Source organism: Amblyraja radiata, chromosome 31 (genome assembly GCF_010909765.2).
Source record: "Amblyraja radiata isolate CabotCenter1 chromosome 31, sAmbRad1.1.pri, whole genome shotgun sequence".
In the NCBI taxonomy this organism is placed as follows: domain Eukaryota; kingdom Metazoa; phylum Chordata; class Chondrichthyes; order Rajiformes; family Rajidae; genus Amblyraja; species Amblyraja radiata.
Genome location: NC_045986.1, coordinates 26,196,015 through 26,214,133, shown reverse-complemented (window position 1 = coordinate 26,214,133; position 18,119 = coordinate 26,196,015). Strand labels below are relative to the sequence as shown.

General features: G+C 41.0%; 1 protein-coding gene across 3 annotated transcripts in view; it reads left to right on the top strand.

The window, feature by feature from the left end:
• Positions 1-18,119, top strand: part of LOC116990485 (segment polarity protein dishevelled homolog DVL-1-like) — an 85,138-nt gene that overhangs the window by 26,250 nt on the left and 40,769 nt on the right. For all 3 annotated transcript variants that reach the window (XM_033048208.1, XM_033048209.1, XM_033048210.1), the window contains exons 3-4: positions 2,569-2,690; positions 9,440-9,564. In XM_033048208.1, coding sequence (XP_032904099.1) covers positions 2,569-2,690; positions 9,440-9,564 — 247 coding nt within the window. The remainder of the gene's footprint in view (positions 1-2,568; positions 2,691-9,439; positions 9,565-18,119) is intronic.

Below are 18,119 nucleotides of genomic sequence, written 5' to 3'. Positions count from 1 at the left end.
ATCAAGGCGCCGCAATGTCAATGCACGCGGAAGGCCCCAAAGGTGCGACGGAAGCCCAAACCCACCAGGAGCTTGTTCAGTTCCGTCGGAAGGCTGGACGGGTACGGAGGAGACCAGACAGGAATGGAGGTGGCCGAATACGCACGGGAGACGGCTGGAGCCTGCGTTGAACAGAGCCCGCGGCCAAAGCCTGCGTCGAATGGAGTCAAGAGGTTGCACCTCCGGGAAAATGGAGGACCGCCAAGAGGGAGGGAGGGGAAAAGAACAAAGAAAGACCTGGCGAGGGAAGGAGCAGGGGGGATAGAACAGGGTGGGGAGGAGGGTACTTTGAACCTTTGTAAGCGCCCTTTGTGTGATGACTATTTGCATATCTCGGGTATGCAAGCAAGGAATTTCACCGTGACTTGTCACATGTGACAATAAAGTATTCAATTCAATTCAATGAAGGCCAAGGTACCAAAAGCATTCTTTACAACCCTATCTACGTGTGATACCACTTTTAGGGAACTGTGCACCTCTACTCCTAGATCCCTCTGCACTACAACACTCACAAGGGCCCTACCATTCACTGTGAAGCTCCTGCCCTGTTCTGACTTCTCAAAATGCAACACCTCGTACTTATCTGCAGTGAGCTCCAGTAGACATTTTTCAACCGACTTGCCCAGCTGATCAAGATCGCACTAATTTTTGATAATACCCTCTTCACTGTCTTTGATACCACCCACTTTGATGCTATCTGCAAACTTACTAATCATGCCTTGTACATTCTAAATCGTTAATGTAAATCACAACCTGGAGTGGGCCCAGCACTGATGCCTGAGGCACACAACTAGCCATAAGTCTCCAGTTTGAAAAACAACCTTCCAAATCACCCTCTGCTTTATTCCATGAAACCAATTCTGTATATAGGTACATAGCTCCCCCTGGATGCCATGTGACCTAACCTTCCAGAAGAAGCCTACCATGCGGAACCTTATCAAAGGCCTAATTGGTTCATATAGACGACTTCTACAGTCTTGCCCTCTTCAACCTTGGTACTTCAAAAAACTCATTCATGCATGCATAACCTTTGTATCCTTCCCCAAAGTGTGCTTTATTTGTACAATGGATTGTAAAGGATTGAGTCTTGATACCAGAGGATTCCCCAGTCACAAAGTTCAGTGCTTTGTGTGTACCTGTTTTGAGCTACATGGAGGTATTCACAAATATGAAATTCATTCCAGTGCTTAGACTTGGCGCACAGATGCTTCAGTTTATATTGTCACTTGGTCACAGTACTGTGTGAATTTGAGAACTTAAAAGTATGATATGTTTAATTTGTCTAATATTACCTATAGGAAGCTGTGAGAGTGAATGTATTTCTGGTGATATAGTGGTAGGATGGAAACTCTACCTCCTGGCCTCTGAGAAGATGTCAGCCTTGGCTGGGTGGTAATATTTCCAGGAGAATTCCATTCCAAAGAATGTGGGACCGAGGGGTGGTACAGTTTTTCAGATGAGATGTTAAACCAAAGAATAAAGATTCTTTGAAATTATTTGAAGCTGGATGCAGAAATTCTCCCCAGATGCCCGTCCACCAACCAAAATCATCATTCTGGTTGTGGAAGCGTGCTATGTTCAAATTGCCTTTCTGTATGACAACAATCATGATTTAATTAGAATCAGAATCATTGAGCACGGAAACAGGCCCTTCGTTCTCACTTGCTCACGCTATCCAAAATGCCCCATCAAAGCTCGTCGCATTTTCCTGCATTTGGCTCATATCCCTCTAAATCTTTCCTATCCATGTACCTGCCAAAGAACCTTTTAAATGCGGTTATAATACTTACTGACAACCTCCTCTGGCAGCTTCTTACATATACCCACTACCCCCTAAGTGAAAATTAGCTGTAAAGTTTCTGTTCCACTCAACACTGGAATACATTTTTTGAATTTATCTTGTCCCATAATTTTTTTTTAACATTAAACTTAGTTTTATTTATATCTCAACATTCTAATGATTGTATAATCATTATTCGAAAAAAAAAGTGAGAATTATATATACAGAGATTATCCCATAATATGTTGCAAGTATCCATCGTATACCTAGTCTGACTCCCCAACTTGAGCTCTGTCTTTTTGAAAACTTCTCCCATTCCTTCTCCATCACATGGCTGGGCCTATATCCACACAGTTATTCAACCAGGAACACACACTGTGTTCACCCCTCGTGAACACAGATTGTCAGGTCTGTTTGTCGTAGAGTTGGAATTCAGTTAACTAGGCATGGATTGAGGATTGAAAATAGGAACTGCATGGATCACCTTTCCCCAGTGCGAAATGTGAGGCTGCTGTAAAATAAAGCTTTGGTTGCTGTTTTCCGAGAGACTGTATTGCGAATATGTGCGCGCAGCAGTTTCAGTGAGTATCAATTGTTTCCTATCTCACCTGCAGACTCCAGAGCAGTCTCTCCCCTTTTGGATGCTCTCCACAATGTCCATTCCTCTTCCACCCATCCCTTGATTTGCTGTTTGCCCATTGTTTCTTTTCTTCCCCCACCCCTCAGGCTGTATCTGTCTCTTTCCACAGTTGGTGCTGGCTGAAGGCTCGCTTTCTGACGGGGGCTCCCAGTGTGCAGAGAGTCAATCAGAGCTACCTCCCCCCATTGAGAGGACGGGAGGCATCGGCGACTCCAGGCCACCATCGTTTCAGTAAGAATTTATTTTTGTTTGAATTCCAAAGTGGAGGCCATTGAGTGGAGATACATACCATGCATTGCCTGTCCTGACTCAATTATCCATCCAAGGGAGTGATGGTCAGAGAATTTGACATAGATTGAAGCCATGAGCTGACTGACCAACTCATCAATTAATGCGATTTAACCTTTTTTCCAGACTTTCTGACATTTCTGATCTCATTCTGCAATGTGTAAAATTTGCCATGCTGCACGACCCCTTTGTAAAGTGGTAAATTGTCACGGGAATCGAGGTTTCACTTCTGCCACAAGATGCCGACTCTTACTAGGATTTAAATTCCCTCTTCTCTCGTGGGTGCTGACTCCCTGGAATGTAGATCTTTCCTTTTCACCTCATCGGGTGTATGATTCTGGTCTTTTATTAATTATACCTGGATTTTTTTGTTATTTTTCATACAAATATTGTATTTGATTTAGATCTTTATAACGGATGAGCTGGGAATCTTGTATCTTGTCATAGTCACTATAACTGCTCTTCCTCACAGCCTTGTGAGATAATCTAATGCTACTTGCTCTTTGTTTTTTGAAGAGAAAAAAGCTGTATCATCAAATTATATCATAATTTACAAGCTCAATATGTATTAATTTATTTGGCAGTAAACTAAGAGAGTGGTTACTTGATGTAAGAAAGTACAGGGTTTGATGTTTATACAAAATCCCTCAATTGCCCGATTACACATTTCAGGATGTTGCCCGTTCAATATTTGTGTTCTGTGGGGTGAGCAGGGTGGAGTGGAAATTACTATTTATATCACATGTGGAAGAGACTCAAATGCACAGATGCTATGGTGAGTAGGAGGAGGAGAGTAAATTAAATAAGACGTAGTAATAAATAGTTGGCACCAAGCTTGGGTTGTTGGATGGTGACATCAAACTTGGATTTTAAGAGCCTGCAAGTCTGGAACCAAAGTGAATAATCGGAGGAGCTCACACCTATGGAAAACGGAGAAAGAATATTGGAGCCAGAGATGCATTATAGCCAGAGGTACATATGGAGGGGGATACAGTAAATGGCATAACCCTTAAGAGTATTAGTGTACAGCGGGATCTTAGGCTACAAGTCCATAGCTCCCTGAAAGTGACTACACCCGAAAGAAATGGTGGTAATGAAGGCATATAGTATACTTGCCTTTATTGGTCGTGCCATTGAGTATAAATGTTTTCTACGTTCATTCAGGATAGGTTTATTACTTGAAGGTAGACACAACGTTGTTCAATGTTCATTCAGCATAGGTTTATTACTTGAAGGTAGACACAATGTTCATTCAGCATAGGTTTATTACTTGACGATATACACAAAATGCTGGAGTAACTCAGCGGGACAGGCAGCATCTCTGGAGAGAAGGAATGGGTGAAGTTTCTGGTCGAGACCCTTCTTCAGACTGATGTCAGGGGAGTGGGAGGGATAGAGATCGAATGCAGTTGAATACTGGTGGGAGAACTGGGAAGGGGGAGGGGATGGAGAGAGAGAGAATACCTCCCTTTTCCAGGACAGTCCCACCAGAATGCAAGCAGGTGATCGCTCAATGTGGGGAGATGTACTGAAGCTAAACAAAATCACCTATTCTCAATTTAATGAATTGCACCTGTCACTCCTGGCATTTAAGGGGTTACAGCTGTGTCAGGAGGAGGTTCAGCCTCTGTGGTTTAATTTTTCTATGGTTAAAGGTGTGTTTTTTTTGTTTGCACTAGTTTTGTTGTCACTATTTCCCCCTGCTGTGCTTCTAAGGGGACTGCAACTGACTGCATATTTGACATTTGAGGAGCGAATGTACATGTTTTTAAATTACCTCTTGTGATAAAGGATGAAAAACAAATCAATTTTTTAAAAACAGTGTCATTGACTTGCTTATTCTCACCAGATACTGTTTGTCCAGGACCTTCCTGATCTGGTCTGTCAATTCCTCAAATCCATGTTCCTTCATAAACTAGAACCTATCATTGTAACCTCGTCCAATGATCCTCTGCCTCAATTCTGGCCTCCCGTGCATCCCTAGTCCCTAAACTTTAGCCTCTGTCCCTTTGAATGTTCTCTTTACAATTTGTGCAAATGTGCCTTATGTATCAGTGTTGGATATTATTTGCTAATTCTCTTTATAAAGTATATTAGGATATTAATTATTTTAAAGCTCACACAATAAATGCCAACCTTGTTGGTGGTGTACAGCTGTGAACAATAAAGACATTTCAGGTTGTCTTCTGATCATTATTCCATCCAACCCAACATCCATCTTTTTTTTTTAAATTTGGTTTTGATTAACTCTTAGACTGGCAACACATTTTCTGAAATAAATTGTATTAAACGGCTTTCAAATTTTGTAGTCACAATTTGTGGACAATATGATTAATCCTTAAACAAGAATTGAGAATCTAGATTGTTTATTTATGTTTGCTCTTTCTAAACTGTGTAGAGAGCAATGTCGCAAAGCTCTCGTTATTGGCTTTCTCAGCACATTTAGAGTCATGGATTCATGCAACACAGAAATACACCAGAGAGGTCCTCATTCTTTAGGGAACGGGGATGTTCAGTTTAAACCAGTATCTGCAGTTCCTTCCTACACTCTTTGTTAAGCGAAACAGGTCCTATTCTCATAATATTATTCACCTCAACTAGGTTTTTTCTTCACCTCTGTTGCTGCAGAGAATACAATCCCAGTTATCAAATCTTTCTTCAAAGTGAAAAAAAAATTCCAGCCCTGCCAACATCTTCATAAATCGCCCCTGGATCCTCTCCAGAGCAATTGCACCCTTTCTACAATGTGTCAAAACCTTGCAGCTTGGGAACAGGCCCTTCATCCCAACTTGTTCATGCAGATCAAGATGCCCCATCTAAACTAGTCCCATTTATCCACATTTGGCCCATATCCCTTTATACCTTGTGTGTGCGCCAGTGTGTGTGTGAGAGAGTGTGTCCGTGAAGCGGTGACTTGGCGATGCCTGGGGAGCGTTCCCCCCCCCCCCCCTTCCCGGGAATGCGGGCCGGCCCAAGTGCTCCGTGTCTAGTTGGGGTCCGGGGGAGGTGAGGGTCAGTGACCCGGGGGTCAGGCATCGGAGCGGAGCCTTAGCCCGAGATTCATCCCCGCGGCTCCAGAGGCGGCACCGACGTCCCAACTCACCCGGTCCGCTCCTGGCTCCGGGCCGGGGTTAAAACTCCATGGAGTGTGGACAGAGTGGCCACGGACACAGAGCCGCCGGAGGTGAGGGTGGGAGGTGTGAGCGGTGCCTGGGGGTGGGGGGGGGGGGGGGGGGTTGATGCTGAGTCTCACCTATCACACCATCTGCACGGGAGAAACTAAACAACTTTTTTTTCCCCCCAAATCATCCCTGCGGGCCGGTAGTTTGACAGCCCTGCTTTAAACTAATGCCCTCTAGTTGAATCACATATCCTGGGGAAAAGACTATGCATTCACCTTGTATATTCCCCTCGTGGTTTTTACTCACCTCTAAAACAATTTTTGCTTCATTTTGAACTTTCAGCACCCGCAGATTTTTGAGCGTGAGAAATTTGTGATGAGCGTGAGAATTTTGTGAAATGCGTGACTCTCACGCTCAATGCGTGAGAATTGGCAGCCCTGCACATGTCACTTTCTGAATCGTGATATTATGTTTGCTGCTAGTCTTCCTGAGGTGGTTACGCTCAATTTTTGCACTGGTCACCACTCTGTATTCTCAGGGGCATCCTCATTAATTCTAGGCCACACTCCTGGCTCCAACTCAATATATGTACTTCCTGCTCTCACATGCAGGTTCTTCTCTGCTTGTCACATCAATTTCATTCATATAATTAAGCATTGCTGCAGCATGAAAGAGAAAATCTTTTGCTATTGCTGCAGTCTTCTCCTATCGATCTGGAATCAGTGATAATGCTGCAGATGGATAAAGCAACACTGTGTCTCTGGGTCTTGCTACTTGATCCACTGTCTTAGCCTTGGCCATGTCCCAGTCTGACGCTGAATTCTCTGTCAGATTTTGCTGGCTTTCTGGCTATGACCTGTGCTGCTGGTCAGGCTGCAAGTCTGAAATGGTGAAGAAGATTCCAGGTGAGGCCACAGGAGGGCGATGCAGAGACATTGAATCCCTGACCCAAGTTCTGCAAGGTTTGTTGCAGTTTCTTGTTTCTGCTTCTTCCAGTGTTTCTTCATTAGGGTCATGCCCAAAGATCTTTGGTCATGCCTATGTTCGAATATGTTTCATTCAAATTGTGCAGGATTATGCTCTTGCAAAAGCAATACAAGTGAGAAATGTGTATTTCTAGACATTGTGAAAGGAAGACAGATATAGTGTCATTTCAGAGGCTATTGGATAGGCACATTACAGGGGGGTGAGGAGAGAGAAAGCTGGACGAGAGGAGGGACAACATTCACTGTCTCTCCTTTGCCTATCCTGCTATTTACTTCCTCAAAAAACTCCAGCACATTTCTCAGGCAAGATCTTCCTTTAACAAAACCATGCTGACTTCAACCTAGTATCATGTGCCCTCATCCTTAACAATGGACTCTAAAATTTTACTAACAACAGAAGTCAAATTAACTGTCCTATAAATTTCCTTTCTTTTGTATCACTCCTTTCTTAAACATGGAGCGGTGAGTCAAGGTAACTTTAATGTGCACACTGGAAGCAATGGAACATGAGAATTAACGATTGGTATATGAATTGTCAAGTTAAGCTTTGCAACAATTAAAGTGTGGCAGCTGAGACCTAATCTGTGTACTCTGGGAACCTTAAAATCTAGAATAAATTGTGTTAGCCCATTTCTTAAGGGTTTGATGTTTGTGGGAACCCTTTGATCCTTACGAATGGAGATGCTTTTCAGGGGCAATTAATATCACCAAATTGAGGAATAAACACCCGTGAAGCCATGTGTCCCAAACATTATGGTGCCCTGAAATGGGGGGATTATGTATAAACACAGCTGTAATTTCCTCATGGCGAAACCAAAATGTATAAAAATGGCCTTTATTAAAATCTGACAATGTGCACTTTAACCACATGTGATTTTTTTTCTATTATAAATCTCAAATTGTGGAGTACAGAGGCAAATAAATAAATGATGGGTCTTTGTCCCAAACATTATGGAGGGCACTGTATTTTAACTACTGTTCTAAAAATGTATGCTGTTTAATATCTTTCTGGGTGGTGTTCATGTTCATTGAGCTATGGGTGATTGTAGAGCTGCTATTGATTGCATATTGCTTGCTGACAACAAATGGTATTAGCCTCAGATACTTTAAATGGATTTGAGGAGATTTACAGGCACGACATGAGCATTTCTGTCTGCATCTTGTTGTTCTATATTTCCTCACATGATTCAACTGCGCTGAATTGAGTGGATACATGTTTAGGAGTTCACTCCATGGCCAAGATCATGTGGAGGGTAGAAGCCAGTGTTGTCATAGTTACATGCTTATAGTGTAATGAATATAAATGTATCAAAGCAGACATTGTTCAGTTGTGCAGAACTCTATTAGCTGTGAGAAACCTGCTGTAGAATTTTAAATAAATGAAAATAGTTTTAAGATGCATCTTCAGCTTTAGAGAAATTTAATGCTGGTACTTCCTGAGCTAGGTCGCACAAAATTCTAACGGCAACACTGAACAATATTTAATGAGAGACGTTTGAATTAGATCCATATTCCCAATTGTTCAGTCTTGTTCATTGGATTTTTGGAAATTTAAAGAGGCAGTGAAAATGGTGGGGATGAGAGGAAAATTTGAGTTGAATGAGCCATGGTGTCCTCTGCTACTCTAAGTTTAATTGGAAGCCTCTCGGCAGACATTTTGTGATTGAAATCTATCAGGCATATTGAACTATCTTTACAACCACAAACCTCTGCCTTGACATACAAACCTCCACATTGTTTAGTTTAGAGACACAGCATAGAAACAGGCCCATCTGCCCACTAAGTACACACCAATCACCTGTTCACACTAGTTCCGTGTTATCCCACTTTCTCATCCACTCCCTACGCATTATGGGCAAAATTAAAGAGGCCAATTGACTTACAAACCCACGCATCTTTGGAATGTAGAAGAAACGCAGGGGAAACCCACTTGGTCACAGGGGGAAACGTGCAAACTCCACACAGATGTCAAGAACGAACCCAAGTCTCCAGCACTGTGAGGCAGCAGTTACCAGCTGTGCCACTGTGCTGCCCTGGCAGTGAAACTCTTCATTGAATGTCATTGGAAGATCCCTTGATTGCAAAACATTATATGTCTTTCATCTCTTGCAAAATAATTAGTCCGATTGGAGTTCAACATTAGTCAATCTCACTCACTTCGCCCTCCCCTTCATAACATTCCCCTCTGCTTCATTCTTTATCCCCTCCTGTGGGCAATTGCTTAGTGGTATGCTGCTTGTTAACAGTGCCAACCTGCCCTGACTATCTCACCAAAGTGTCCATACCTTGTCTCTGAATTGTTGGCAAGTATGATCAAGAAATGCATCTTCTATTTGAGAGGAAGCTGCAATCTCACTGAGGAACTAATTTACTTAGATGAGAATGTCATGATGGAAGTCCTTGGTTTGGTTCTTAGCCTGTAATATACTATCAATTATTTGTTATTTATTATAAACTGAACATAATCTTTTACTTATGACTTGTGTAATGCGTTCCTTGTGTTTCTCTGCTCTTTGGTACACCAGTTCTCATGTGCATTCCTTGTGTTTGCTGTTGATCTTTGGTGCTTTTTGTTTTCTTGCAGTGCTAACACTGCCGGCAGCCGGGATGGTTTGGACAATGATACTGGAACAGAATCAATCCTGAGCATCAGACGGGAGCGGGAACGACATCGACGAAGGAACAGAGAGCGAGAGATGCACGATGATGGTGAGTTCAGCCTAGCAGTTCAGCAAGGCTCTGTGGAGCCACAGAAAGTGTCGCTGGTAACGATCTGCAGGTTCTGGGATTTAGGAAGATTGTTGTCCATGCTTAGGAGTTTTGTTGCTGTGCTGACAGTGCAGCTTGATAATATTCAGTTTAGGCTTGAGATGTGATAATGGTGCAGTTCATGCGGTGAAAAGACATTGCACAATGATGGATGGTGATATTGTTTTGTGACATGTGTCTGTGTTTAGACCTGCAGAATTGGAAGCTGGTTTCTTTCGGTAGGTGAGATTGCAGCTTATGACATTTTTTCAGACACTTGATTAGACTTTTAGAAGAACTTTCTGCAAAATTATATTCCTCTTTTTGATCAGACAACTGCAGCCCAGCCAGACTTTTAATGTTATGAAAAGATGATGTTGGGAGTTTGGATGGAGTTTCACACACAAACTGCACATAAGAAAAGGAGCAGGAGCCCTTACTGCATTGTCTACCTTATTAATATTCTCAGTTTATTGAGCCAGAGTAAGAGTCAAGAATTATTGCATCATTGAAACAGCAGGAAATTCTATCACCTTCCTGAAGTTGTGATAAATGCAGAAAGAGCTGCAGGCATAGCCAGCCTGTCACTTCCACTCACTGCTGTTTGAGAACCTGGATTGCCACATCAGCCGTAAGGTTTAGGAGCCATGAATAAATTAATTTGTTTATGCTCCAGTTCTAGTTACGACATTAATTGTGGCACTTTTGAAGAATCCGGAGAGTGCTAATCAGTGAGCAGAGAGAGTGAGTTGGGAGCTGAGAACAGCAACAGCAACCTTTTTACTGTGTTATTACTGCTCGAGATGTTTATTTAGTGCGCTTTAATCCACCCTGATTGCAAGTGTATCTGATGGAAAATGTACATGACTTACATGTTCTATTAACCCCCTGAAGACTGTTATTAAACATATTTTGCCATATAATCACAGAAATCCCAACCTAGGAGGTTGGTGCCATTGCTGACTAGTCTATAATATCAAGATGTATAATTTCAAGTCTTGTGTCTATTACATCCACACAGTTCTGCACCTCCAAAGCATCACAACCAAAGATCAACAATTGTGATTGTTTGAATGCACATAGAGTTATCTGATTAGCTAAACCTAATTCAACATCACAATAGAAAGACGCTGGAGTAACTTAGCGGGTCAGCCAGCTGCTCTGAAGATCATGGATAGGTGCCGTTTTGGGTCTGGAGACTTCTTCAGACTCAACCCAAAATGCCGCTTATCCATGTTGTCCAGAGATGCTTCCTGTCCTGCTTAGTGACTCTAGCACCTAGTGCCCTTTTTTTGTAAATTATCATCTGCAGTTTTTTGTGTTAACAATATGTAATATCTTTTGACACTAAATGACCCTTAATCTTTTTCATAGCTATTTTCATGCCTGTGTACCATGATGTGCTGTACATTTGGCCTGAAAACTAGTATCTTTGTACTGATCTTTATCATCATTTTGACCTGGTTGGTTAGAAGATATGATAATAATAATAATAATAATAATATTTTTTATTGTCATTACACATAAGCGCAACGAGATTTGGTATGCAGCTTCCAACCGATGTCATAGCATAAATAACTAATAAAACTTGGATTTAGATATTGTCTTCTGAGGAATGGAAACGGGTGAGGTGCTCAATCTAATGAGCCCCTTAGTATCAGAGCCCCTTTGAATGCAATAGCAGAATACTTTCCTGTGGTGTGTGATCACCCCTGACCCCCGGGTTTACTATTACTAGTGCATATCGAAGTATCAGGAAAGACTGTATATCAAATACAAGCTAAGACAAGGAGTCGTTTTTTTGATGATGCATTTTCCCAATGCACAGGGTGCCAAATACCTTTTAGGAGATGTAGCAGAAATCAAACACACAAAAGGTTATGGGGAGAAGGCAGGGGAATGGGGTTGAGATGGAAACATAAATCAGCCATGATGGAACAGAGGAGAAGTCTTGATAGGCCGAACGGCCTAATTTACTCCTATGACTCATGAACTTATGAACTTATAAAACCACCAAGCCATCTGCACATACCCTATCCCCTAAAGGGATAGCTATTGGTAATATAAGCTGCTAAAAGGAATTAAATATCTGTGGCTGGTTTCAGCTAGTGACCTGCAACATTCCTCTAAATGGAATCTTCCAGGCATCACCCAGGAGCTAGAGGTTACCTGTCAGCTAATGCAATGATCAAGGATCAGCCAAAAAATGTCAATGCACTCATAAATTTCTAGCTCTACAAAACACAACTGTTGCTATTATCTGCCTACCCATTGTCTGAGTTTTCATTTGATGACCTGCCCGATTTAGATTAAGGATAAAGGAAAATAAATTATTTTAGAATCTTTCCCTATCTCAGTGTGTCCTTTATAGCCTAGTAAGCACTTTGGAACCGCAGTCAGTATCGCAGTGATGGACATCAGTTTCCAGTTTCATTGAAGAAGCTCCTGGGGTTTCCCCGGTAGGCTCTGTCTTTCTCCCATATCCCTAAAATATGTCAGTAGCATGAATGGTTGCTTTAACTTAGTATTGGTCTAGTTAAAAGGCAAAATAACTAGAGTTGACAGCCATGTAAGGAATAGGATGCAATACAGTTAAAGGGAAATAATTGAGGGAAAGGGGCTGATGCAAATGCACCTCTGGAAGTATGTTTAGCTGAGTGGCCTCCTGTATCATAATAGGCGAGAAGGGTCGCTTTCACAAAGTGTAATACAAATGTCAGGCAATCATTTGCTGATTATAGTTGAAAAATGAATATTGGTCATGATGCTTGGATAAAACATTTGGATAAAATTAGTTCCCTGCATATTCTCAGATATTGTTACGTGAGATTTCTGCTACCTGAGATAATTCATAGAGGTTTGGTTTAATGTCCCATCTGACCCATTAGCACTTCCTTAGTACTGCACTGGGAATGTCATCCAGGATTTTGGGTTTGAATCCATATAGTGGGGTATGGGTACTCAATCTTTTGACTTAAAGGGGAGAGAGGATGATCAGCTGTACCACAGCTTACTTTGTACACATTTTATGAGATTGCGGGCACCTCAAAATACAGTCTCTAACTGATTTCATGTGATAAAAAGCAAAGTGCTGGACAACCTCAACAGCTCAGGGTGCATCTGTGAAGGGAAATGGACAGATGTTTGGGGTCAAGAATGAAGTCCCAACCCAAATTGTTATTTGTCAATATCCCTCCTAGATGCTGCCTGGCCAACTCAGTTCCTTCAGTGGTTTATTTTTTTTCAGCATCTGCAATTTTCTAAAATATTGGTTTAAATTTATTATTTGCGTACTCTTTTACTCTGTATATTGCAGCCCATTTACATTACCTATCCCTTATCGTTTGAACTAATTTCTTAATTCTTCCACAATCCTTCAGCATCCTATTTATTTCCTTTCCTTGTTTTTTTCTGTCAAAATGCACTTTACTGGCAGGCTATCCAGTCTGGTAAATTACCTTTAACCTTGTCTGCTTAGCATTCTACCAGGTGTGAATGTAATTCTTAAAAAGTGAGCTTTGAGATGACTAAAATGCAGGATATAATCTGGACAGGTTTGGTAACCAATATGAATCTTAAATCCTTCAGCCAGAAATTACAATGATACTCGAATTTAGTGGTAGCATAACTTTGGAGCATTCCCACAGTGCTAAACTAAAAACCTAGATTTTTTAACTTGTTCGTATTGATTGTGAGTATCACTTTGAACTGATTGTGAGTACCACCATGGGAGATACCTCCTACATCAAAAACAATGTACATAATAATAGACTCCGTCTTCATAGCATTTAGTCATCTCAGGAAACTGGATTTTTACCCGACAAGGTGAGAATCGCATGATGTGATACACAACATGAAACTAGTTGGATCACAAAAGATCAATGTGTGGTTTGGACGAGAGATCAAAGGACGTGTATCACACGAGAGAGAATAAATCACATGGAGTTGCTATGATAATGGCAAAAGGGAAGAATAGGATTGAGTCTGAAGTTTTATTTTTGAGGAATGAATCTCCCTTCTCTGCTGTGAAACAGTGTTTTGGGTTATCCCAGAGCACCAGTGGTTCAAACAGGAAGTGTTGGGACATATGGAGCCCTGGCTTAATATCCTCACTGGAATGTAGTAGCTTCGACACTTAAGCATTCCCTTTGTACTACACAGAGGCTATCAACCTGGATTTTAAGGTTTGATCTTGTGGAACTTCAATGTAGTTAAATTCCAAGTTTCAATCAACTGAAATCATAAAGCCTTGTAATATAGCAGGAAGGCCTTTGACACACCAGGCTTATGTCAATGTGTGAGAGGATAACCTAGAATAAGGAAACATTATTTTAAAGTTGGTTGAGTCTGCTGAAACGACATTTGGAGTAGTGTAGATGCTGTGCAAGCGCTGTGCTCGCCTCCAGCTGCCGTGCACGCTCTGCACTTCACCTGCTAGAAACCTGCACGTTTTACTCTCCCTCATGCAACAACTTCCCAACTACATGCCTTTCACTGCCTATCAGCCCAATAGCGCATGGATTAAAGGTGTTGTTGTATTTTAACTCTCACGCCTACTTGCCACCACATAACATGCCATCGGAGATACCTGCAAGTGTTTTTGTTTAAGATTATGTATCATTAATGAGGAAAATGGATGATGCTACAGCACTGCGGTTGGCAAATTGTAATGAATAGCTCACACGTACTCTCATCATCCGGAGAGGCCGTAGTTCTTGTCAATGTTCTGGAACATAGGCATAACACATAGTGCAGTGAACCTGAGTTCCCCACCAAACACAATCTAAGGATCAAGAAGACTGGGACCCTGGTGCAAAAATAGTTAAGTTTATAACTTGAAACTAAACATTAAGCTGAGAGTCCCGTATCAATTATGAATGCAGTCAATTTTGGTGCCAAATTACAGGATTAGAGTTGAGCTTCCGATCACAGGCCGTGGTTTAACTTGGCTGAGATTGACCATAATTGCAGAGCTGATAATATACTTGTTCCTCACCTGTGGAATGTGTAGATACTGAGTGATCTCACACTGATTAGCTTTTCGTGAATTATTTTCCTTGTATATTTTATGTAGTTGTAAAGTGGTCAAATTGTGGTCAGAATTTACTCTAGTTTCCCCTTCATTTCCTAATCCTGGTCTTACACTTCTCATTTCATTCTTGAAAATGTTGCTTCACCACACAATCTCATTCTTACCACATTCTGTGTCAGGATCTTAAAACATGCAAAACTTCTCCCCACTTTTTATTTTTGCTTCTGCCAATATTCCAAGGGATTTTCAACCTCATATTGCTGGTTGAAAATACATCAGCAGCAGGTTGATTTTTGTATCCAACACTTATTTAATCCTGGTGTTGCTCTGTATTTTGGGCCTTTTTTAATGATAAATTAATTGGTGATATTCCAAAGGTTAAAAAAAAAGTTGCCATATTGATTTATCACGTGAGGAAACATTATCTCAAGAGTGAAGTGTTAAAATTGTAATCATTGCTCTGGTGCAGATTAACTCTGCTTGAAGTTTCAGCACATTAAGATTATTAGAATGGAGTTGAAAAGCTCTAGATCTTTCAAATTCAGATTAATTTACTGTCATATACACCAGAGTGTAATGCAATTCCTCCTTTGGTTACAGCTGATAGAGGAAAGAGTATACATGGTAATTATAGGCATAACAATAAATACCATGATGAGTGCAGAACTGGACAAAGATTACAGTGCAATCTGAAGTAGTATGAACAGAAATATTACATTAAAGGTGGTATTGGCTGGTGGGTTCATTTGCATAGAACAAAACTTTGTTATTGAACAGAGTGGAACTCTAGTCCTGCCAATTGAGCTGAACCTGGCAGAAACCTCACGTGAACTTGAAGAAAGCACAATGAGCAAATGTATTCATATTGACTTAAAAGTGATACAACTAGGGGGAGGAAAAGCATCGTTGCTTGTTTATGTTAAGGGTCCGTGTGTGCGCTTGTTTGTGGTGCTTGTGACTATTGGAGGCGTGCCTCCTGAATATATTTGGATTATTTTTCTCCAGCATGTGGACATGAGCATGTGGGTTGGAGTGTGAGGGCACACCCACTCTGTGTGTGTGCGTGTGCACATGTTTTGCTGTAAGCAGTTGCCATGCCGTCCACCTGCAGTCACAAGTGTAGTGATTTTTCTTTTGAGATGTTACTTTTCAAGTGTGTTCCAAACAACATCAGGAAAGATTGTAAATATCATCTGAGCTCTTCCCTATTTAATTGAAAGAATTGAACATTCCAGTTATGTTACTGTAGTTGGGTCAGGTTAGGTGTTACTAGTTTTCAGATGTCAGTTAGCAGTGCACCAGGTTAAGGTTCTTGTTGTGTTTTCAACAATATCCACTGGCCAATGAATGTGTGACAATGGATGTAGGGTAAATGTCCAATTCCCAGGATTACAAATAATTAAATACACTAAAGTGGGAGAAAGAGGAGTTGGTGGAACACCAAAGGGGAACACCAAAGGGGAATCAAATTGTGAGCTAGGTTATTGGAAAATAATTTGGAAATGGGCAATTTAAATCGTCAAGGAAAATAAGATGTGTACTAGAGGGGAAATGGCATTTAGAGACATGGTAAAAAATGACCTTGAGACAATTTGGAAAGAAACAAAGAGTAAGGAGTGTTGTAGCAGCCTCCATATATACAGCTCCTTTAATGAAGCATAAATGTCCCAATGCGCTTAACTAGAATATCAAGGAAAAAGTACAATTTTTAACAACACATCACTGAAAAAATATCAGACCGATGCTTGTAAGCATCAAGATCACCACCAAAAGATGAACAACTGCGTGGAAGAGTGGTGGAGGAATTTGTATGTGTCTTATAGGGCCACGTTCTAAAAAACAGATATGGAATTATCTAAATAGTTCGTCTTTTTAGGCAGCAAGGAAAAACAAGACAACAGAAAACACAATTGCCAGCGATGGAGCCATTAAAGTGGGATATGCACAAGATGGAAGTTGCATGTATTGATAGAAGTTTTACTTTCTGTCAGGCTGGAGGAGGGTACAGAGATTGAATTGTGAGGGTGAGTTAGGATTGAGGAGCATGGTGCATTATTCTAGTTTTCTGATTATTGGCAGTGAGTTCCTGGTGTCTCCAGCTCTACAAAGCATATTTTTATTTTTATTCTTTCGCTGTAGATGACTGAATGTTCTTGGTGTTATCAGATGAGAGACTGACTGCAACAAGCCCCCTCATTTCAGCAGTCTGACAGATGAATACTGTGGTGAAGTGCAGGGCGAGGATCTGAGGAATGTGAGAGGAGCCAGGTGAGACTATTTAATCAGAGCTGCTATTCTTCTCTCACAATGCGCTCCACCAATTCCATTCTCACCCCTCTTAGTGCTGTTGCGACAAGCAAATACTTAAAATTAATGAGGTTTTTAACCCTTTACTGGATGTTTCCTGACTATTTATTGCAGAGTGTTTTGAAAGTGTTTGATGTTAATTTACCTGGTTCCAATTTGTTCAGTTTCCATTGCTGTGCAGATGCACCCATTGGTGACAGATTAGCTTGGTTAATAACTACTGAATCACAGGATTGTGAGCCTGTATTCCTACTTGAAGTGCCTAGGGAGTGTCATCATTATTATAATAAATAGTACCTGAGGAACAAAGAAACCTACACAAAAGCTGATGGTGATTGTGGAATTTGTGCAAAAAAAATGTTGAATGGAATTTAATGCCTGTAATTGCACTTTGGGAAAAGCAAGGTTATGCAAAAGAATGGAAGGGTTTGGAGTATTGTTCACAAGATATGAAGAGCAACTCGCGAAGTGAATAAGTGAGATTATAAAAGTCTTGGCTGATTGTTGGAGACAGCTTTTGAGTTGTTTCAAGCTTCTGCATAATGGACTCGTGGATACAAGAACATGATGATTTTTCTTGGTATGGGGAAAATGAGGAAGTACGAACACAAGGAAAGACTAGGAAAATAGGGCAGTTTTATTAAAACAAGCTTATTAAGGTGTAATTTGATAAGAGTGTTTAAAATGAATGATAGTTGGCTTAGCTGGGAGTTTAAGAGCAGGCTATTGGACGACCCCTGTGCCTTCAAGGTAATGGGTGCACAGGGGCAGTGGAGAAAGAAAGTAGTTTTGAAACGGCATTTCAGAAAATAAACAAAAGCAGGAGGAAGAGTGGAACTAAAGGAACTAAAGAGGTTTAACATTCTGCTGCTGAGATTGGATTTTCAGGAAAATCTTTATAAAACTGGGAACATTTTGTTTTGGTGATGAGCATTTTCTGTTGGAATCGTGCTTTAATTATTAGAAATTCTGTATGATGAGGAGATCTGACATGTGGTTTGACCACTGGAAATCTTGTAGTAGCTGTTTTAAAAGCGTAAACAGATTTTGTATATTTCTAAATCTTTTTTTTTTGCATATCTGGTTGCCATCTGTTGTTCTTGAAAAGCAAAGGAGAAAGTGCATGAACAGAAACACAAAACTGCAGATGCTGGAATCACTCAATTTCTGCTTGGTG